We start from the raw sequence: 21,435 nt of genomic DNA, 5'->3' as shown, positions 1-21,435 counted from the left end.
TTGGGGAGCCACCCCCTCTGACCCACCTCCCCTTCTCCCCGTCCCTCCCATCCATGACCGCTGCAGGTCCGAGGCTGTCGGACCTCTCGGTGTCGGACTTGTAGAGGGAACAGAGTCACATGTGTCGCATAGACAAGTTGCTACCGGCAGACTTGCATCCTGAGCCCGCTGAGTGATAAGGAACAAACCAACGCCTTGATGGCAGAGTTTTTACACTTGTTGCGTGACGAAGCATGCCGGCAGCACATTTTGTGTTTTTTCACCGTTGTCGACTCGACACTACGAGTATTAAATATGCTCTTTTGCACAGACGCACACAAGATCCAGAAGAAGACTTTCAGGATTCAATACGTGCACTGAAAAGAGGATTTTATCAAGAATATTTCACTTTTTCACTTTGGTAATCCAGCAGGTTTATTTTGTGTAAGATTCTTAATTTGTGTGGTTACAACTGCCCGAGTTACTCCTTGTATGAGTGATACAAACTCTCTTACACGGAATCCAGTTTGGAACGATTTTGGCAGGACTTGCAGGTCAGTGTGCGGTACGAACAACAACATGGGGACCGTATTCTGGATGTTTTCTCTTCTGGCTTTTCCAGTTCTTGAGTCTGCCAAGATCCTGACTGTCAGTCTGATTGGTGAGTAGCAGATAATTGGTTGTGGAAGTGCCCTTTACCACAGTTAGTATATACAATCATTGGAAGTCTTTGTTCAGACATATGAGAAGAATAAGCACGATTCCTGGTGAGCATAAAACTACAGTAAAAAAAGGTAAAGGTTGAGCGTTTGTGAAGGAAATTTGAATAGTATGTTTTTAAAAAAAAGTTTTATTTAGTTATTTGGAAAACAGTGAGGCACGTGTTCAGACAGCATAGTGACTGACCAGATATTCCATCGTTCAGGAGGAAGCCACTACTTGTTGTTGGATGAGATTTCTAACAATCTACACCAGCGCGGCCATGAGGTCCGCATGCTTCTGCAACTGGGAAACCCTGTTATTACAGGTAAAATGTGCACGCAATACAAACACACAAATACACATATTTAGAAAAGGTACATTTACTCAACTTTCTTTCCCATTATGTAGTTACTCTAATCTTTCTGGAAATTACTTTAAATTCCGGTTGAATTCCCTTCCAGGGTTTTCCTATGCAGGCCGCGCAGACAGTTACCAGACGACCACCTGGTCCATGGGAGAGGATTACGTCACAGAGTACAACGGCTGGTTCATGGAGCAACAAACACAGTTTTTGCTGGGAAGGTATTGGGCAGGCACCGTTACCTCGATGTGTTTGCAGAAACGGGCTTTTGTTTGCTCTTGCTTTGGTTTTCGAAAAGGGGTCTGGATGGAATTTATCCTAAAACAACAGCCTATTTGTCTCTGTTTTGGACGTCAAAAGGACAGCGAATAGTTGAACATGCTTGTATCGGCCACCCCTTTGCCTCCCCTTTTGTCTTTCTCTACACTCTGTCCTTTTCCCTCCGTCTCTCTTTCCCTCAGGGACAACTTTACCACCTTCCTAAACTTCATGGGGCACCTGTCCTATCAGTGTGACCGGCTGCTAGGGGACCAAGAGATGATGACTTTCCTCCAGAAGGAGCGCTACGACATCACAATCCTTGATGCGTTCAACCCCTGCTCCTTCATCCTGGCACGCAAACTCGGTACAGCTGCTGCAACTTGTCACATTGTTTTTTGTCATTATTATCATCAGCCTTTACATTTCTAAATGTGTTTATTATCCACCAGTATATTTCCACCTTTCATATGGTAATTTGAACAATAATCCATAAACCAGATTTACAGTGTTTGATTATCTACAGCAGTTCCATTGCTCTCCACTCTTGGTTTTCTCCAGGTATCGACTACATAGCTTTCCACCCCGGCACTCTGAACAGTCCTCTGTCGATGGCGCTCCCCAGCCCGGTCTCCTACATCCCGGTCTTTGGCTCCCAGCTCTCCGATCAAATGAACACTTGGGGTCGAGCAAAGAACCTCTTTTATTCTCTCTTAGCTCCCATAGGTAATATAGCATCAGCACGCAGGTGATCACATATTGTCAAGGGGTGTCAAGTGTACATTGTAAAAGCCCCCGACACCAATTATCCTAAATGGACACTCTATTACTTTCCATGTGTTATTCTCATGTCATTTTTAATATGCTTAATCTATCTCTTTGCTTTCCTTGAATTGCACTTTACTTTCCATTTCTTCTAGAAATAGTTAGTCTGCACTTAGCCAGCGCAGGTTTTAGCTAAATGAGTTGTAATATAAAAATGAGTTATGATAATTCAATCTGATTGGCATTCATTTGGTAATTTTCTTTAATGTGTCCCGCATCGAAGGCCAGGAACTTGTATGGTCGACTTTTAGGGAAGTAGCCGAACGCCACTTTGATTCTGACTCGCCCCCTGGAGGTCTGGAGGAGCTGCATCAAGGAGCTGAACTGTGGGCCTTCAACACCGACTTCTCCCTGGAGTTCCCCCAGCCTCTCATGCCCTACACTGTCCTGGTGGGAGGTCTGCTGAATAAGCCGGCGCAGCCTCCAGAGCAGGTCTCTTCTCTTGATGTGCATATCCCAACACACCAGGGAGGTTTTTAAAGGAACATGTCTCACTCATCCTGCTGTACTCAACCACGCAAATGTCCCTTTTGCTTTTTTCCTCTTTGGCCCAGGACATTGAGTTGTGGATCTCCAATTTTGGAGAGGCCGGTTTCGTTGTCGTGACTCTGGGATCGATGGTCTCTTCGGTCTCTGTGGACTCCCTGCTTGTAGAGCTGGTGGCGGGCTTCTCTAGGATCCCTCAGGGGGTAATCTGGAGGTAAATGCTTTACCCAATTCATACAGGCACTATTAACATGCTTTGGCACAGATCTGGATTTTTTTAAATTACAAGGGAAAAATGTACATAAAATGTAATTTTATTTCCATGAAAAGCCCCAAAACAATTACCATTATTGTCAGTATGTTCCTAATCCCGCAGTATTTTGCCTGCAGGTATGACCCAGAGCGATGGCCGTCTCACCTGGACAGACCTCCCAACCTGAGGCTGATGGACTGGTTGCCTCTCAATGATCTGCTGGGTAGGAACAGTCTTCCTCTCTTGCCCTTCTGGGTTTCAGTATATGGTAGACTTTCAAACGGCCTCTACAGGACTGTGAAGTATGGCTAAAATAAGGAATCTCGAGATAGACCAAGACACTGAAGCAAGATGGCCGCTCCGTTCTTTCCTCCTATCCTCTTCATATATACAGAAATACCAAAAAGACTGCAGTGTATTCATCAGTCTGCGCTACCTCCAAACACTCTTCGTGTTCTCTCTTCGTAATTTCGTTTTCTCTATTTCCCGTTTACCGCAGGCCACAAAAAGGTGCGTGTCTTTGTCACCCACGGTGGACAAAACAGCCTGTTCCAGGCAGTGTATCACGCTGTTCCTGTGCTGGGAATCCCTCTTTTTGGGGACCAATTTGATAATATGGTGAGGGCTAAAACAAAGGGACTTGGCCTCACCATCAAGCCCACGCACATCACCAGGGAGCTGCTCAGCTCCACCATCCAAACACTCTCGCAGGACATCAGGTACGTGAAAGGACATTTGTGATGCCAGTCGAGCAACAAAGATGTCGTGACCGCCCTTCTCCGCTTCTCCGTTTCCAGGTTCAAGTCTTCAGCTTTGTCCCTTAGCCGGATCCACAAGTCCCATCCTGTCCCCCCCGCCCTTCGACTCACCCAGTGGGTGGAGCACATCCTGCAGAGTGGAGGTGGGGCTCATTTAAGGCCGGCTTCGCTCACACAGCCGTGGTACCAGAGGTACCTGTTGGACTTGGTGCTCCTTCTCTCCCTGGGTCTTCTCGGGCCCGTAGTTATCTGCTTGACTTGCTGGAAGAACAAGAACAGCAGGGACCAACACAAAAAGATACAATAGGTGGTCTGTACTAAGCGTTTCCTCCAGAGAACTTTAGATGTATGCCTCAGTTCTGTGTTACTCGTTTGTCTTGGACTTGAACAATATACCAATATGAGAACTTTTTATGGCGACCCTCCAAAAGAGCAGTTATTCAATAAATAAGCCATGCTTCTTGTAACTGTTACTTATATTTCCACTCATAAATAGAATAAAATCAATAACTGACAGGAGCCTCTCATTTGGATGTTGGAGACCTTGCGTTGGCACAAGCAACTGAGTCAAACGTCAGCAGACAATAACCAAAAGCGTGAAAAAGAAGCCATTCAAATGCTTCTTGTTTGACATTATTTCTCTTCTCATTCTCAGCATTTCTTGTTAGATTTTTAACAGTATATCCCAGTTTAATTCGGTGTAAAAGAGCCGTAACGCCAAGTGCTGTGACCTTTCCCCTCCCAGCGCCATCGCGTCTCCCAGACGTCTCGTCTGTTCTGCGGCGTCACATTGTCCGAACACCTCGGTGCTGCTGTGACCTCTCCGTAGCACATAGCAGCGCCCCAGCCAGGCATCGCTTTAGTGCCGTCACGAGCCACATTAGTGTAGACGGGTGTTATCGTGTGCTCCTCTGCTGGTCTGGTTTGGGTGTAGGAAAGGTACTTCGTAGTCATAGAACGTACAGTTATATGTGTGTCTGCTGGCTCTTCAATTATCAACCACCTGCAAGTCTCAACTCTGACCCCCACACCCTCCGCTGGTGCTTTCCACTGAGTCTGCTTCCCAATTTCTAAACAGCGAACAGCGATGTTTCACGGTCAGCGCTCAAGCCCCAGCGGAGAGCAGACCAGGCCTCGTAGGACCCCCCCCCCCATCTCTTCCCACTCCTCACATCTGTGTTGGGGTTAGCAGGGAGGGACATATAGATCAGCAAGGAAATAATGACCAATTAGGACGGCTTGTTCTCTGTCCATTCAGCTGTGCATTCTTCCATCTCTTTCCCCCTGCACTTCATTTGTCTGTTCAGCTGGCAGTTGCAGGTGCCAGTGAGTCTTCCCCGGTCTCGCACGCAATCCAAAACAGACGGGGCAAAGCATGGCGGGGCGGCACCACTCTGAGAAAAAAAAAAGGACAAGAGGCAAATGAAAGGAAACTTTAATGAAGCAGAAGAGGGACACAATGATGCTAAATGGAACATGGGAAAGTCACAGAGCAGAAACAAAGCGGAGAGAAACGGAGGTCAGAAGAAATAATGGTCCAAATAGCATTGAACAAATCAGACATTTGTATTTCCTATTATGGTTTAAATTGTACTAAATAAATGGCTTAAATTGTCATGTCATTTTTATATTTTTTACAATTGTATATTTAAAAAAATGTTTACTTCAGGTGCAGTGACCAGAAAGATGAATAATTCAAATCACAATAATGTAATTGCATCACAAGGACGTGTAAGCATGTACAGATTTTGGTCCTTGAATAAAGCAGCAGTGACTTGAGCCACAAACACATGATCCCTCGTGATGCATCGACACGGACGACTATCCATCTGCTCGCAAATTAGTCCAATCAGAGCAGAGCATGAAAAAGGAACTAAAAACAAGGTAAATATAATGGAAATGAATTAATTTGTCTAGAAGAGGAAATAAAACATTTCTATTTTCTACTTTTTAATGTTTCATTTCTCCCAGAATGATAATGTTATGAATAAGCGCTTTTCAAGCCATAGACCGACGCATTCTGATGTGAATTTTGTACAACTGTGGGGAAAAGGATGTTAAATATGCACACTTGTCATGTCTATATGATCTGTAATGATAAATAAAAGGGAGGAAGTAGTTGTTTCAGAGCTGGGAGTAAAGTTATGTGGCTGTAATGATTGAAGGTCAGAACATTGTCCCCACTAAGTTCAAAGAAATTGGAAATGAATTTGACTTTTTTTATAAACCTCCAGTGAGCCAAATGGGGAGACAGAAAAACACAGTAGAGGATATGGATGCATGAGGGCATTCTGTGTGTGTTGGAGTTCACAATCTGTGTGGTTTGTGAGGTAGAGCCCCATCTAGTGACCTGAGAAGAATACTTCATTGAGAGTAAGACTTGTAACTGTATTAATACAACACCAGTCACGGACAAAAGTCACAGAGTGATTAACAAAAGAGAAGACCAAATACACACAAAGAGACCTCACAAGGGCCAGTTAAAATAGGCCTGCAGCGTTGATCTTACCCACATGCCAGTCTGAACAGGTACGTTTTGAGCTGTTTTTTAAAAGAAAATCACCCTCAGCAAACCGTCAGGGTGCAGGCAGAGCATTTCATAATTTGGCCCCTCGGGTCTTGTGTGTGTGGGATGGACAGGAAATCCAACATGATGGACCTGAGAGCCGGGCGGGTCGATTAGTCAGGTTTCAGAACCTTTATAGGAAGCACATTGCTACTTGCATTCAAGCAAAGGATTTGAGTGCATCTTCTACAACTATATGTTTGTTTTCGGCGTAGTGACTATAGACGTTTACATTGTTATATTAGCGTCCAAGAGGGCGCAGTGTATTTGTGAGTGGCCGTCGCTTATAAAAGGCTTGTGACACACACGCACCTGATTGGTTGAAGGGCCGCCGTGTGACTGGCCAGAGTGAACACAGTGGGCGTGGCCTAGCGTCAATGTTTACGCAGCCCGCTGTCCGCGTACGTGAGCGCACCGGGGACGCTGCGATGGGATTCGACTGACCATTGATTTGTTTTCGTGCGCATTTCACCCGGCGGTCGTTGGCACGTTATGCACCCCCCGCCGACATGGGGAGTCACTAGCGGCTGAAACACGGAGGGGACCGAGGACAAAGCCGGGATGGCGGGCGCTTTTGGGCTCAAAGGCTGCCAGAAAATTCGAGGTCCGCAGCTAAGAAATCTGCTGGAGGCGAAGGACTTCATCCTCCTCGACTGCGACGGCGTCATCTGGCACGGGGAGACGGCGGTGACGGGCGCCGCCAAGGCGGTGAGCTCGCTGATACGGCACGGCAAGCACGTCGTGTTCGTCACCAACAACTGCACCAGGCCGCGCGAGAGCTACGTGCACAAGTTCTGCCGCCTGGGCTTCACCGACGTGATGCTGGAGCAGATCTTCAGCTCGTCGTACTGCTCGGCTCTCTACCTGCGGGACGTCGTCAAGGTCCGCGGGCAGGTGTACGTGATGGGCTGCGACGGGCTGCGCACGGAGCTGGAGGGCGCCGGCGTCCCCTGCGTGGAGGAGGCGGACGAAGCGGGCGCCACCATCTACGACTGCGCCCTGGCCGCGGACGTCAAGGCGGTGCTGGTGGGACACGACGACAAACTGACTTTTCTCAAACTGGCCAAGGCGTCGTGCTACCTGAGGGACCCGGACTGCCTGTTCCTGGCCACCGACAACGACCCCTGGCACCCTCTGTCCGGTGGAAGGATACTGCCAGGTAATGGCGGTGATGCGGCTGCGTCTGCGGGCGCTCGCCCCGCCCCCCTCCGCGTGTATGAATGGAGATTACTGACATACGTGTCAGGGAAATAGTTCCCTCTAGTGACTCCCCACTATTGGTCATTTTAACATTTTTAAGTATTATTAGTATTTACATGAGAATTAGAGTTTAAAAGTTGGTGTATCACTTGGCGGCACCACACCACACATTTTCATTTGGTTTTTGTTTTTTCTTCTTAAAATACCACTGCCAACCAAAATGTGTGTGTACCAGTCAAATATTTGGACACATTTTCTCATTCAAAGTGTGTCCAACTGTTGCCTGGTAATGTATATCTAAACATGTGACATGGAGGTGTGTGGAGGTTTCAGACCACAGACATTCTGCTGTGCGAAACATTTCATTTAGTCTCAAACACAAACAGATGGTGGTCACTGTGCTGGAATACCCGTTGCTCAATTGAGCCATTCTTCCACGCCTACTGGAAGGTTGTTGGAGAACAGAACGTGTTTCAACTGATCTAACTTCTTTTGTGTCATCTTCACCCCCCCTCTCTCTCCCGGGAAGGTTCCGGGTCCCTCACCGCGGCCCTGGAGGTGTCCTCGGGCCGCAAGGCCACCGTGATCGGCAAGCCGAGCCGCTTCATGTTCGAGTGCATCTCCAGCCAGTTCAGCGGGGCGGAGCCCGCCAAGTGCCTGATGATCGGGGACCGCCTGGAGACGGACATGCTGTTCGGGTCCAACTGCGGCCTGGACACCATGCTCACCCTCACCGGCGTGTCTCAGCTCGAGGACGCCCACGAGTACAGGGACAGCGAGCTGTCCGCCAACCGCGGCCTGGTGCCCGACTACGTGGTGGACTCCATCGCCGACTTCCTGCCGGCTTTTGAGGAAGTGGACGAACAGAGCGATTGACGGGAGTCTCCTCCCCCCCGTCGCCCAGCAACGTTTTGCTTCTGCTGCAAGTGCAACGTTTAGTCTGACGTACTCGTCCACAATCATCCAAAAACCAGAAATGCTCCTCAGCTGTAAAGAGCGCTGTTCATTACCAAGACGCGCATTCGGCAGTAATCCAGTGCTTACCTCAGTGTTTAGTGTTGTGCCCATTTGTGACTTGGCAGTTGCTGTAGGTGTCGATATTAATCTATGAATATACTGCACTTTCCCCTCCATAGAGTCCACAGGTAGTGTTTGATTAGTTTTGGGAATCCAGAGGTATTTTTGTAAAGCCGTGAATTGTTCGATAACGGCATTCATGTATTTAAATGACCCCCCCCCTCCCCCCCCCAGAGGCACACATGCACTTCCTGAGGCAGAATGGTTTTCTCATGTGTTAAATTCATGGCGAGAGGAGACAATAAATAAACACACTATTCACTGGCGAGCTTACCGGATCTCATAGTTAGAAAAACACAGGTCATAGCGCTGTGTTGTGAAATGTCGATGTTGTTAATGTTTGCCATATAGAGCATGCCAGCGACGGTAACAACAATAAAGCACCTGAAAAGAAATCCTTGTGTATTGGAGACGTTCTCTGCTGATCGCGTGCCGTGGTTTCCACATCCGGCACAATAAGAACGCCACAATCCAAATACAATATTTCCTTTTAATGATTTCCATTCAGCAGAACCACTGCAACTCGATAGCCGGAGTCTCTTGGGCCGCTTTGGGTTCGAACGGACTCATCGGTTTAGTGTGAATCCGTGAAATTCATCAACCAATCATTGTGTTCCAAGTAGTGATTGAGGGATTGCAAGTGAGGCACAAAAAAAAAAACCCCAGCAACATCATGATGAGATTAAAAATCAAACTATTGTGTCGAGCAACTGTCCAAAAGCTTTACCAAAAGCCAAAAGACTTTACTATGTGTAAAACTTTCTACCAGGAGACAAATACACAACTAGGATTTAGAAACAAATATGTACATCTTAAGCGGCTTTAAGCAATACTTTATTCTACATCATGTGGCAACAGGTTGAGCAGCCGCATAGAGTTGAAGACACGCAGTAAAAGGACTTTGGTTGCAGTGATGGAGTCGCGTGGGTCATTCTGGTCCGCCGCGCTGTGAAGAAACAAAACACAGATCTGAAAAAACTAACAAACATGACATAAGAGCTCCTCAATATTGACACTGTAGATACAACTTTGAGGTGGAAATTCTCATCTTTCTGAAACTTGTGAAATGATGATAAGATGTCTTAAAATGGTTGCATTTCATTTAGGTTTTTAAGCACAATCCCCAGCGTCAATGCAGACCACGGGCAAAATCTATAGGTGTTTAAGTCCAACGGTTACGGAGGTTAATCTTAATCTAGGGCACTAGGGTTGTGTTTGAAACATACCTGTGGATCAAAGACACAACCCCCCCCCCCTCTCCCCCCTCACCTGGATGTACTCCATCTCCTCGGCTGCCATTGGTCTCCTGCGGTACCTCGCAGGTAGTAGCTGAATAGAGGCCAGCGAATCTGGGGTGCCAGAAACTGGGGTCAAAGGTACAGGAGGTCGCGATGACGGAGGCGGCGGCGTGCTGTGCGGTGCGACGTTAACTGCAAATGCTTTCAAAGCCTCTCCGGCTGGAAATGGGTAGAAGAAAAGTCAGTCAGCACATTTCACTCAAAGGCAAAGATTCAAACCGATTTAATCCTCGCGTAATGTTTATTAAAACTACTGAGCTACTGAAGGTTACAGTATCAGCTAGATCACCAGGAGCTGTCGGGCCCTCATTCAAAGCCGCCGTGCTCACCGTTGGGCCGTTGGATGTCTTGTCGTTTGGGGAACTTGATCAGAGGAGCGCGAGGCCGAACAGCCTGTGAAAAAAACAACAACTTTGTTTTAACCTTCAACATAAAGTACAGAGAGAAGGATTACCTTGGTAATGGGGAGCATTGTTCATCTAAAAACCTATACATTTAACCCTTTAACATGTTTGTAAAGATTGGTGCATGGGAGTTTTCCACTGGCAGATAAAGCGCACAGATCACATGTTTGGAATTGTGTGATGACTGTGACGGTTACTTGTGTCTCACTATTAACAATCAGCGACCACCAGACTGAGGTGAACAACTCAAAAAGGTGCTACCAGCTTCTAAGTGCAAGAACTCCTTTTTTAATTATTGCAGAATGACAGTATCCAGTTTGCATTGCTATTGATGCATTTGGGGTTTATGTTCTATGCCAATGTGAGGCGCCCTTTGAACCCACTATTTCAGATTTAACAACACCAACAAACCAAAACAGGCGATTAGATGCAGTCCTCATAACGCTGGACATTGTTTCTAAATTTACTGGGATACAGATGTTTTATTACCCGGTTAGGACACAGTCTGTTTGTGTCCATTTTCACACCGAGCGACGTTCAAAGTGAACCGACAACAAGTGCCCTCATACTCATCTCCCTTCATCCCTGTACACACGCTACCTTATGCTAAGCTAACGCCAATCACGCTGCGCGCTAACAGCGACGACAGAACGAGCGAACAGCGACTCGGCCCAAAAGTTGGCGTCCAAACGTCAGGATTCAGGCCGTAAACGACTTTTCCAGCTGCTGTCTGAACCCGGCTGAAAACAAGGACACCAACAAGGGTACAGCGGCATCCGTTCCAGGCGTTTCTAAAACATTGTTTCACGCCGAGAGGGACGACGGAGGATCGTCCCCCCCCGCTAATGGCGCGAGTCGGACCTCCGCGCACCGCGGTCCGCGCTAGCTGGGGTCTCTGTTACCTGGACGATTCGGGCTGCGGGTGCTGCCATCTTGGAGCTGACTTTGCCCCCCATGACGACCCCGCGGGTTCACTTCCGGGTTGAAGAGGCTCCTCGCCACAAGATGGCGCTGTGCTGTTAACGTAAACGGGTTGACGTTAACGGTTACTAGTGTATAGCGTAACCGGCAGGGCTGCGGTTAACGGGGAATGGTGCGGGGGGATCGAGATATGATGCCTCTCTTACAGCTACATGATTAGCATCAATGGCCTTTGAGCGACACAGCAGTGAAATGCATCTCCTAAGGCTATAATTTCAATAACATGGCCGTTTTGAGTCTTTACTTCTATAGGCACCTTACACAAAGCCTCCTCTTTACCTCTCCGTGGAAACGGCCGTCAGACCGGTTGACCCAGCGTTTGTCCTGCGAGGTCAAATCCTCAGGTCATTCTGCAGTCTTATCAGTCCGGCTTGCGAGTTAGCCTCCTGTGAAAAGAGGGCATACAAAAATAGACCAATAAAATGCTTTAATCCACTGTAAAGCACAAGCAGCCGAGGCCGAATACGGTCTCAAAGCCTTTTATTCTTTATTAAGCTACTAAAAGGCAATGATAGTGTCTGTGTTATTACAAAAAATGCCAATACAAGACTACTGTGCTACAGCAAAGACAAATACCTGGCCTGTCTGTGTGTCCACTCCGTCTCTGGATGAGAATAAGGTCAAGTACATCTCGTCCAATCAACGACGAGTAAAGCAGCAGAGATCGTTTAAAAGGGGAGATGTGTCACCAGCAGAAAATACAAATATAAGCACGACTCTCTCGCGCCGCAATTCAAATACGTAGAAAGTATTTTTAATAGAATATATACAGTTTATAAGCTTAAAATCGTCCCGAACTCTAATCACGATGCAAATGATAGAAAATATAATCAAATACAGCGTTTCTTACCCTTCTATAATGTCAAGCAGAGTTAAAACAGACCAAATCAAATTATGAATCAGAATGCTGCATCTAAAGTTTTCATTTGAGTTTTCCCTGTCTTGTTTATTCCTGAAGGATTTCTGAACGAGGAGGACGAAATTACGTTTTTTGGTTAATACATCTATCTTTAATAATGTGATACAAAGGTTGAAACCTTTGAGTAGGTAATCCCGTTGTTGACGTCTCATACGTTTGCCTTTTGCACCCACAACTCACAAAACCTTTGACGTAATAAAATATAAAAATAAGAGAAGATCTTTAACAAGAAAGGGACACAACTCGTTGCCACTGCAGCTGGCTGGTGGAGCATCTCTCCCATCCGGCTCTTTGTATTTGTGGTCAATGTGGGCCATGATATCACAACACCGCCATCTACTGGATTGCTCATTCATTGCAGGATTCCCAAAGCAGTTTAATGTTTGGTGAAATGTCCCATTCGTAAACAATAAAGCTCATCCCAACCCTTCGACCACAGTGTGAGATTTGGGGATCTCTGGTGCCATTTTTATTATTTATGATAATGTTGCCTGACTATTATTGGCCCAATTATCACATTCAACTGCACTGCATTGAATCTTTGCTCCATTTTGACACCGTGAAGTCTATTTATCCCTGCATAATAATACAAATATGTATTTGCACGGTGTCATGATCATCCCATATTTAAAGATGATGCACTTAATTAACAATCTCCCATTCACAGCAAGAAGCTACATCTCAACAGTCGGGTGGACAATTCAAATTTTATTAAACCTCCATTTATTAAAGAAACTGGTCCAGAGTCATGGAAAACAAAAAAGGTTCCAATCTAAACATGGGCCGATTCTTTACTTGATACTGCGCGTACTTTTTTAACAAAAAACTTGCACGGTAGAGCCGCAGTCTCAAGTGAAGAGTCGCCCCCTGACGTTGCGTTTATCGGGTACAGCCCATCTGACACCTATAGTGCATTCTGCTACATGAGTAGCGTCGGCAGCTGCTGTTTGACTCAGGCCTTCTTGCCAGCTGCGCGGCGGAGACTCAGTGGCTCTTTGACCTGTCGAACAGCTGCTTGAGTTGGTCCTGAGATGTGGCCTCCTTCTGCTGCACGAGATCTTTGTGGCCCTTGGTGACACCCCAGCTGTCGGGGGCGGACATAGAGGGACACAGGGGGCGACCAGAGGCTGGCTTCAGGTTCTCCCAGTAGTCACGGCGGGCTCTGGAAGAGACAAAGGGCCCCAGCAGTTAGTACCTACTGGTCTATTTTACATTTCAGGGTGCACAGTTATGGTACTCTGTAATCAAAGTCTCTCTTCTGACCTGGCTCTGACCCAGGGCTTGGTGTGCATCTCCAGACCAGCACCCCAGTTGCCGTGTTTCTCTGACGCAGCAGGGAGGACGCCCCTCTCCACGGCCAGCTCCTCTGCAACCGCCCTGATGTGGTACGGCTCGAACCCGCAGCAGCCGCCGATGAAGTGGATGCCAGCGTTAAAGGCCTCTCTGGCGTACTTGTGCATGTCCCAGCGCGACAGGATCCTGGGCTCCAGACCTGACGGGAGATTCATACACATTACACCCCATAACCTCGGTTTGTTTTTGGCGACTTTGCAGCCAGAAGGGGTTGTTTGCACGGGCACATGGAGAAACGGCTTATTTTTAAGGTGTAACGTTATATGTTTAAATGAAAGTGTCGAGCGGTGTTTCATTACCAAAGGGGAATTCTGGCAGGTCGATGAAACCCTGACAGTTGCAGTCGGGGGTGTGGTATGCAAGGGGCTGCACCATGTAGTGGGCCTTCAGCCCGGCCTTCTCCACCCCCTCCTTCATCATCTTGACAGCTTTCACACAGGTCATGGGGTCAAAGTGGCAGTTGACGCCGACAATCTGGGCACCTACAAGTGGAACATGCATCGGCGTTAGCCGTGACTAATGAGCAGAGGAAGACAAAAAACGTGGTACGCTGTGAGACAGAACCAACACGGTTCTATGGAACCTAAGAGACGTTGGCTGACATTTCGGTGGAAGTGGTTGGACGATAAAATCAAATTAACAGTTCTGGAACGCGGGCTGGTCCCAGTTATTTATTCCTATAACCGGTAGACCAAGAACAGATGTTTCATGCCGCTTCTACCGCGTAGAAATCTTGCCCCTGCCACCTACACCACAGAGAGGTCAAGATGAGTTCATGTGAACCACTCTAAAGTTGCATTTACTCTTGGAATCTAACAACAGGCTGTGCTCACGGGGTGCGTCAAAGGACACGGTACCCACCGGCTTTGACCAGCCTGACGGCACACTCTGCAGGCGAGACGCCGTGCATGTCCCCCTCCGGTCCGATGCACATGGAAGCAGCCACCGGCTTCCCGGTCTCCTTCAGCACCTCCACGGCCCACACGGCCTCCTCGACATGCTCAAAGTACTGAGGGACAGAGACACGTCCTACTCAGAAAGGGCTTCAAATGAGGGTCGAATTTATTTACGGAGGAAAGTCATCCGTACCTCTGCAATCAGGAAGTCCACGTTCTTCTTCGTGAACACGTCCAGCTGTTTCTTCAAGATGGCCTTCACCTCCGTCTCACTCTTGCAGCTCAGGTAGGACGGAGTCTGACACACTCCTCCGGCAACGAGAGCGTCGCCCTCGTTGGCGACCTCCCGGGCCAAATCGCAGGCGGCCTCGTTGATCTGAGCTCCCTGTGGGGGCGGCAGACAAATTGTGGGGGAAAACAGAGCACAGAAGACCTGACACCTGCAGGACGTTCTGCTTACTACAACTTAGCGGTGCGACGTCCAATTGGACTTACGGTGAAGGTGAGCTTGTTGCCCCTGTTCTCCAGTTTGTCGTCGCTGGCGTAGAAGGTGAAGGTCTGCATGACGTTGGCCCCGGCCCTCAGGAACTCCCTGTGCAGCTGTCGCACTGAAATCATTAAAAAGTGCTCGATAAGCACGATGAGGCAAAAGCACATCACATCTGAACAGAATGAGCGTGTCTAAGTCGGTAACGCAGCTCGTTCTCACCTGCTTCTGGGTGCTCTGCGGCGGCTTCCGGCGTCCAAGGACCGGCCTTCACGTAGCCCCTCTTCTCCAGGGCGAACACGAAGCCTCCATCGCCGATTACCACCTCTCCAGCGTCGAGGCGCTCCAAGATCCCCTACGGTGACGGATCAGCGCGAGTCAGAGGGATGGAGGTTGATCAAGGAGGTTTACCTGACAGATGCTGACAAAACGTCTCTATCTAACCGGACTCGGTTTAGTTAAGTGAGAGAAACTCCAAATTGCCCCCGTCTCCCTTCTGTGACGCAGAGGCATGAGGAAAGCAGCACATGCGCTGCCAGAGAGCAGCTGCACGGCTCCCGTTCACTGATAGACCTGAACCTTTGGATTCCCGCACGTTGGGCTTTATTATACATTAAAAGTTTCACCTCACTTCACTTTGAATTATTACACTTCAGACCAGGTCAGTAAAATGTACTTGAATCCACATGAAAACTAAACTAAACTCACCACAACCACGTAGGTTCAAATCACACCAGAGAGTCAGATTTCTCTTTCCCCAGATCCTGTCATAGAACATGACAGATTCTTCGAACCCACTCGAATTTCTACAATTTCCATTGAGAGAAAACCCTCAGCTCACTGTAAGAATAAATTCTTCAAATGAACTCTTAATGAGATGACTATGTTCATTATGTCATAATCTGCAGAGTTAAACCTTTCATGTGGAAGTTTTCTAAGTTTAACTTCTTACAGACATCGTGAACACATAAACTAGACTAGAAGGTTCACACATACCTTCTTTGATGGTGCCATGATCCTGCAGTCGTGTGGACTCCTGACTACTCAGACTGTGAGAGGCTGAAGCGACATTAGAGTGGAGCAGGAGCCCCCTATTTATCCATCTGAAACAGGGGAGGGCTCCAAACAAGAGCCGCTCTGATTGGCAGCAGACAAAATTACACAACCGCAATGTTTACACGTTCCCCTCCTCACTTTGACAGAACGAGAGTACTGTGAGTGAAATGTGTGATAATCATAGTTGTATTCTGTCGTGGCAGCCCAACAGCACTCATTCCACACCGACAACAATAAAGTGACAAATTCAGGTTTATTGTGTGGGGTTTACAGAGTAAAACAGTATCGCTGTTACAAGTGCTTTTTCGTGTTTGGACTGAACTCGGGAAAAGACTTCTGCCTCCCGTCCTCATGTGGAGGACTTGGACTTCTTCTGCATCTCCAGCACGTGCTTCATTTCCTGACTGCTGGTGGCCTCTTTGTGCTGCAGCAGGTCAGCGTGGCCCTTGGTCACGCCCCAGCCCTCCGGCGTGGACATGGATGGGCACTTGGGCCGCCCGGATGCAGGAGCTATATTCTCCCAGTAGTCCCGGCGGGCCCTAAACGGGGGCAGAGACACAGGTTAAAGAAGCCCGCGTGTGTTTTCAGGATTGTGTTTTAATACTTGATCTGGTTTACCTGGCTCGGACCCAGGGTTTGGTGTGCATCTCCAGACCGGCACCCCACATTCCATGTTTCTCTGAGGCAGGGGCCACGATCCCTCTCTCGGGGGCCAGCTCCTCTGCTATGGCCCTGATGTGGTACGGCTCGAATCCGCAGCAGCCGCCGATGAAGCGGATGCCAGCCTTGTAGGACTCTCTGGCGTACTCGTGCATGTCCCAGCGGGTCAAGATTCTGGGCTCAAGGGCTGAGGAAGGTAAAAAGGAGACAACTGTGAGAAACTACAGACTACTTGATTTCTTTTTTTTTTTATTTATATCAAGCAAAACATAATACCGAAAGGGAATTCTGGCAGGTCGATGAATCCCTGACAGTTGCAGTCGGGGGTGTGGTATGCCAGGGGCTGCACCATGTAGTGGGCCTTCAGCCTGGCCTTCTCCACCCCCTCCTTCATCATCTTCACGGCTTTCACACAGGTCATGGGGTCAAAGTGGCAGTTGACTCCCACAATCTGGGCACCTGGAGAAATGGAAACGGTTATTGCCGTTATCACATTACACAGCTGACTCTGCAGTAAAGAAAACATGCGGGTATTGTCGTACCGGCCTTCACCAGCCTGACAGCACAGTCGCCGGGCGAGACGCCGTGCATGTCCCCCTCCGGTCCGATGCACATGGAGGCGGCCACGGGCTTCCCGCTGGTCTTCAGCACCTCTACGGCCCACACGGCCTCCTCCACATGCTCGAAGTACTGCGGCGAGAGAAACCACACAGTCACCACCGAGCGTTCGGTCGCTCCACCGATCCTATTTCACAGTTAAAGTCACAAGACCCGGGAACCGCGTGCTGATCCACCTCGGCTATCAGGAAGTCCACGTTCTTCTTCATGAACACGTCCAGCTGTTTCTTGAAGATGGCCTTCACATCTGTCTCACTCTTGCAGCTCAGGTAGGACGGAGTCTGACACACGCCACCCGCCACCATCGCGTCTCCTTCACTGGCTACTTCCCTCGCCAGGTCACAGGCTGCCTCGTTGATCTGTGCCCCCTGAGAGAACATCACGGTTGATGGACAAGGGCATCAGCACGGGGTAGAGTATTGTTTGCAGTAAACGTAGGCTGCTGTAGTTGGGTACTCACAGTGATTCTCAAGTTCTGCCCCCTGTTCTCCAGTTTGTCGTCGCTGGCGTAGAAGGTGAAGGTCTGCATGACATTGGATCCTGACCTCAGGAACTCCCTGTGCAGCTGCCGCACTAATGGAAACGCACATGTTTAAAGCTTTCAGCTCTGTGTACCTTCCCCCCGTGTGGGTTTGGACACAGCATGTGGGTGTTGGCTTCTGCCTTACCGGCCTCGGGGTGTGTGACGGTAGCCTCTGGGGTCCACGGCCCGGCCTTCACGTAGCCTCTCTTCTCCAGAGCGAAGACGAAACCCCCATCACCGATCACCACCTCCCCAGAATTCAGGCGCTCAATGATACCCTGTGGGAGCAGAGGGATGCAAGGCAACCCTGTAGTTGAGCTCCATGCTGAATGGCTTATAAACCCTCGATATTTTGCAGGCTACCATACGGGACCGTTCTACAAACAACCTGAAATCCTCCTGCCTAGAACCTGCACTGAGAACATTTTCATCAGAACAGCACGACCCGTCAACCAACAGGGCAACTACAACCCACAGCAAATACATGGCACAGTTTGGCTTCAACAAAGTCTCTTCAGAATAAGATGGAAGTAGTTTAAATGCCGTCCGCATATAATTTTATGTACCTTCTTGACTGGTGCCATCTTTTCTTCCCGGTTTCAGTTGAAGCACTAAGCACTTGGTAACAGCGAACCCCTTTTTTGACCCGAAGAGTGCAGAGAGTTGGCCCTCGCTAGCTTTATACCAGCTGCATGGATATGGGAGGATTTGATTTTGTTGCCAAAAATTCATGTGTAATTGCTAAATCTCTGTTTGGACATTGTGAAATGTCCAAAAGTCTGGCTCATAGATCAATGAAGAACATACCGCCAGCAGTCAATACAGGTAAGACAGGGACACAATGATTAAAATAAGGTCTCCTGTTAAACAACTAATCAACCATTTGTGCTTATCCTTTTCCTTTGGTACAATTTGAATTCATTTTTATTGGTTAACCAGCCTGGTTTCATCAAACCAAATCCTCCAGATGTTCGCCTCCTCTGTTTGACCCCGAAAAGGTCTGGTGCAATAAAACTTACGGTGTCCTCACAGTTTGAACCGTCTGTACAGCCTGAAGAGATGACCTCGCATCAGGCTCCTCTGCCCAGGACCTGCAAGTCTGTTAAGGAAGGTTTCTGAATCCTAATATTTTACAAGGGAGCTGCAGCAGAACTGTTACTGAAGTAATCTCTTGCACTGTCATGCACTGTAGTAAATTCAAGGTTTTTGGGCTTTGTACTTTTGGTTGAAAAAACACTTTCTTGCCAAAGGACATCAGGATCGACATTTTCATATTTCTTCAATTGCCTCTTTTAGACCGGGCAATGAAACAAGTCTGAATCTGGTTGTTTCTCTTGATTGGTTTAAATAATTTAGTCCAACGTCTCTGAACCAGAAACCAGTCCAGAAAAACACTGCTGCGTGTCGAGATTTCCAGTTTAACCAGTAACATCTCCTACTCTGCCCACATCGATGGCCTTATTTGTTTTGTAGGCCTGTCTGCTCTGGGTCTAGCCAGTTTCAGGAGGACTGGTCAGAGATAGGCCTCCCTCAGGTGTTTATCAACACGGGACAAAGTTCAGAAAACGCCTCCAATCTATAGTTCACTACAGGGTTTCGTCAGCATGTTTTGGAGTCGCAGACATCACGTTACCTTCTGCTGATTCAGGGGAACTGTCCTTAAAAAGTATCACACCCTAAAAACGGTTTCCTGCATCAGTGTGCCTGGAAGGAAAATAAAGATATTTATAGTTATGATCTCCATGATCAGAAACAAACAAAGTAAGTATATGTATACAACTTATATTTAGGGACTTCTTTCTGCCAGTAATTAATCTTCTTTTGGATTTAGATCTTTTTTATTTGTTTCCCTCTCCCTGCTTGTGAGGTTGAACTATAAATCCAGTTGTGTGAAATCTATATACTTTATCTACCATATCCCATTACTTCAGAGTTATTCCAGCTATTCCAATTCTAGTATCAGCAGCTGTACTTCTATCCTTTTGCAGGCACAACTAGTTCTCGCAGGCTGCGACTGACCCTGGGGCCCTACGTAAGGTTGTGTGACTAAAGGCCGAAGCAGAGGGTGAAGGGAGAAGGGGCCGACGACCAACCTGCAGGGTGGCTCGGAGGGGGTCGGAGGGGGGCGACTGCTCTGCAGAAGTGCGCAAGCCCGGCTCCTTCTGCGGGGACACACATTTGTTGTGTGAATGATCTCGGGCGGATAAGTCCAGGTTAACTATTAACTCCTAACCAACTGATAAAGTCTTGCTCTTTTGGTCAGGCGCAAACACAAGTAGGACAGAGAGAAGTTGTTGGACCACCCCAACGTGTGTTTATGTGTTGTGTGCCCGATGTCATCAGTCTGCAACTAAATGTGCACTAAAACGCACCTCGTACACATCGTAACATGCGAAGCCATCGCTGCCCTACCTCGTCTCTGCAGCCTCCGGGTTACCTCCAGCCCTTAGCCTGGTCCAATCCCAGCCTGAGCTGAGGAGGACATTCTGCTGAAACCCTCCATTCTTTGCAGATTTGTGGGCCACAGAAAGAGCGAGACGCTGAGGAGGAGGCAGAGAGAGAGACAGAGAGCAATCTGTGGCTGGATAAAGTAGTGCGAGTCTTTGGAAACCTGGTCTGCACTGCATCAATCATAACGTCATATTAGGTTTCAAAGGGTTTTTAATGTACTGCCGCATTAGAAATGATACTACTTTGAGACACAAGAGGGCCCACTAGTGCACTTTCTTTAGTCAGGGTTTGGTCTTAGTTGACTTAGCACACTTGAAACAGTTGATACAACATTGCAACAATGTGTCCGCGTATTGTCTCCTTGTCGTTTAATTTATCACACCTACACCTTTTGTATTTTTAACAGATTTTCAGCACATCAGATCACTTAAATTGACTTGTTTCCACAGCTACACCAATTGCTTCACATACAGTTTGGGACACACACAGTAAGGAAAGGGATGCTTTGGTCCAACCGGCCTGTAAGTCACTATCAAAAGCGGCAGGGTGGATTTTCATAACCTTCTTCTGTCCGTTGCCGCTTGGTGAGAGGACTCTGTGGATGGTTTACAGTGACGATTCTTTTAACTGCTCCTTTGAATCTAATGCTCCTGAATATATACAAAAGGGATCATATATCATCAACTGGATGAGTGGAAACAAAATCCAGGGTTTTCATGTTTGCGGATCATTGATTTGCTCTATTTCATTAAATCACGGCCTTTCGGCTTACGGAAAGCATTCTTGAGCAATCAGCCTGCTCAAACATCAGTTAGATGTGCGCTGCTGCTCCTTTGTTTGTTAGCAACCACGGTCGTGTTGTCCAAACACATTTCACAAAGTCACCTGCATCTAACCGGTTGTGTTTATTTTGGCGAGAAAGAAACAGCGTCGTATCGCTGCTGAAGCCAGTTAGGTTCGAATGTTTGGAAGGATTTTACTCGGAACGGCTCGGGAGATGCTGCTCACATCCTGCTCACGTGTCTGCGGCTTGATTCATCTGTTGAGATTAGAAGGGTTTGTCAGATAAATTCAATTTGGATAAGCAAAGATTCAAAATATTTGTACAACATGTGGCGAGCCAAAGTACGCCACAGCACTTTATAACATCACCATATAAGATGATATGTAGTCGAGGTATTTATGACTCAGACACAGATTGAGTCGCTTGCTGTTTTTGTTTACCAGATAAAGTTTTGCTCAACTTTGTTTGTCCATGATGGGAAAAATGTGTCACAGCAGAGACATCACAGCAGCATTGTGTGTCTTATAAACTCTATATTTC

The 21,435-nt window shown here is 47.7% G+C and overlaps 5 protein-coding genes and 2 long non-coding RNA genes across 9 annotated transcripts; 2 read left to right on the top strand and 5 right to left on the bottom strand.

The window, feature by feature from the left end:
* The first annotated feature begins 53 nt into the window (after positions 1-53).
* On the top strand, positions 54-4,136 carry LOC120830961 (UDP-glucuronosyltransferase 3A1). 3 transcript variants are annotated; one of them, XM_078087145.1, is made up of 11 exons: positions 54-400; positions 506-640; positions 905-1,006; positions 1,143-1,263; positions 1,504-1,667; positions 1,862-2,026; positions 2,349-2,557; positions 2,680-2,825; positions 3,002-3,087; positions 3,364-3,583; positions 3,662-4,136. In XM_078087145.1, exons 2-11 carry the CDS (start codon positions 559-561, stop codon positions 3,927-3,929), a joined length of 1,563 nt encoding a protein of 520 aa, XP_077943271.1. In that variant the 5' UTR covers positions 54-400; positions 506-558; the 3' UTR covers positions 3,930-4,136. The 3 variants fall into 3 exon arrangements, with proteins under 3 accessions (XP_077943271.1, XP_040051944.2, XP_077943272.1); XM_040196010.2 differs by having other exon boundaries at positions 69-640; XM_078087146.1 differs by lacking the exon at positions 54-400 and having other exon boundaries at positions 638-746.
* On the bottom strand, positions 2,867-6,642 carry LOC120830965 (uncharacterized). Its single transcript, XR_005713977.2, has 2 exons — positions 6,501-6,642; positions 2,867-5,016 (listed from the first exon to the last, which is right to left on the bottom strand). It is a non-coding gene; the product is annotated as an uncharacterized LOC120830965 (long non-coding RNA).
* Positions 6,548-8,860, top strand: pdxp (pyridoxal (pyridoxine, vitamin B6) phosphatase). The gene is made up of 2 exons (XM_040196011.2): positions 6,548-7,347; positions 7,918-8,860. The coding sequence occupies exons 1-2, from the start codon at positions 6,750-6,752 to the stop codon at positions 8,262-8,264; spliced, it is 945 nt and encodes a 314-aa protein (XP_040051945.1). The 5' UTR covers positions 6,548-6,749; the 3' UTR covers positions 8,265-8,860.
* A 421-nt stretch (positions 8,861-9,281) lies between these two features.
* On the bottom strand, positions 9,282-12,059 carry kgd4 (alpha-ketoglutarate dehydrogenase subunit 4). The gene is made up of 6 exons (XM_040196012.2): positions 11,725-12,059; positions 11,428-11,534; positions 11,070-11,183; positions 10,093-10,156; positions 9,735-9,922; positions 9,282-9,411 (listed from the first exon to the last, which is right to left on the bottom strand). The coding sequence occupies exons 3-6, from the start codon at positions 11,121-11,123 to the stop codon at positions 9,394-9,396; spliced, it is 324 nt and encodes a 107-aa protein (XP_040051946.1). The 5' UTR covers positions 11,124-11,183; positions 11,428-11,534; positions 11,725-12,059; the 3' UTR covers positions 9,282-9,393.
* Positions 12,060-12,755: 696 nt separating this feature from the next.
* LOC120830957 (betaine--homocysteine S-methyltransferase 1) lies at positions 12,756-15,931 on the bottom strand. The gene is made up of 8 exons (XM_040196006.2): positions 15,800-15,931; positions 15,026-15,158; positions 14,812-14,924; positions 14,510-14,701; positions 14,282-14,429; positions 13,720-13,902; positions 13,331-13,559; positions 12,756-13,229 (listed from the first exon to the last, which is right to left on the bottom strand). The coding sequence occupies exons 1-8, from the start codon at positions 15,815-15,817 to the stop codon at positions 13,052-13,054; spliced, it is 1,194 nt and encodes a 397-aa protein (XP_040051940.1). The 5' UTR covers positions 15,818-15,931; the 3' UTR covers positions 12,756-13,051.
* Positions 15,932-16,095: 164 nt separating this feature from the next.
* Positions 16,096-18,363, bottom strand: LOC120830956 (betaine--homocysteine S-methyltransferase 1). The gene is made up of 8 exons (XM_040196004.2): positions 18,227-18,363; positions 17,806-17,938; positions 17,598-17,710; positions 17,314-17,505; positions 17,062-17,209; positions 16,796-16,978; positions 16,478-16,706; positions 16,096-16,398 (listed from the first exon to the last, which is right to left on the bottom strand). The coding sequence occupies exons 1-8, from the start codon at positions 18,242-18,244 to the stop codon at positions 16,209-16,211; spliced, it is 1,206 nt and encodes a 401-aa protein (XP_040051938.1). The 5' UTR covers positions 18,245-18,363; the 3' UTR covers positions 16,096-16,208.
* A 316-nt stretch (positions 18,364-18,679) lies between these two features.
* On the bottom strand, positions 18,680-20,243 carry LOC120830958 (uncharacterized). Its single transcript, XR_005713976.2, has 3 exons — positions 20,073-20,243; positions 19,754-19,822; positions 18,680-19,364 (listed from the first exon to the last, which is right to left on the bottom strand). It is a non-coding gene; the product is annotated as an uncharacterized LOC120830958 (long non-coding RNA).
* Between the last annotated feature and the right edge of the window lie 1,192 nt (positions 20,244-21,435).

The sequence above is a fragment of the Gasterosteus aculeatus genome, chromosome 13 (genome assembly GCF_964276395.1).
Source record: "Gasterosteus aculeatus chromosome 13, fGasAcu3.hap1.1, whole genome shotgun sequence".
NCBI classification, from domain to species: domain Eukaryota; kingdom Metazoa; phylum Chordata; class Actinopteri; order Perciformes; family Gasterosteidae; genus Gasterosteus; species Gasterosteus aculeatus.
Note: the sequence above shows the minus strand (reverse complement) of the source record. Positions and strands in the feature narration are given on the sequence as shown.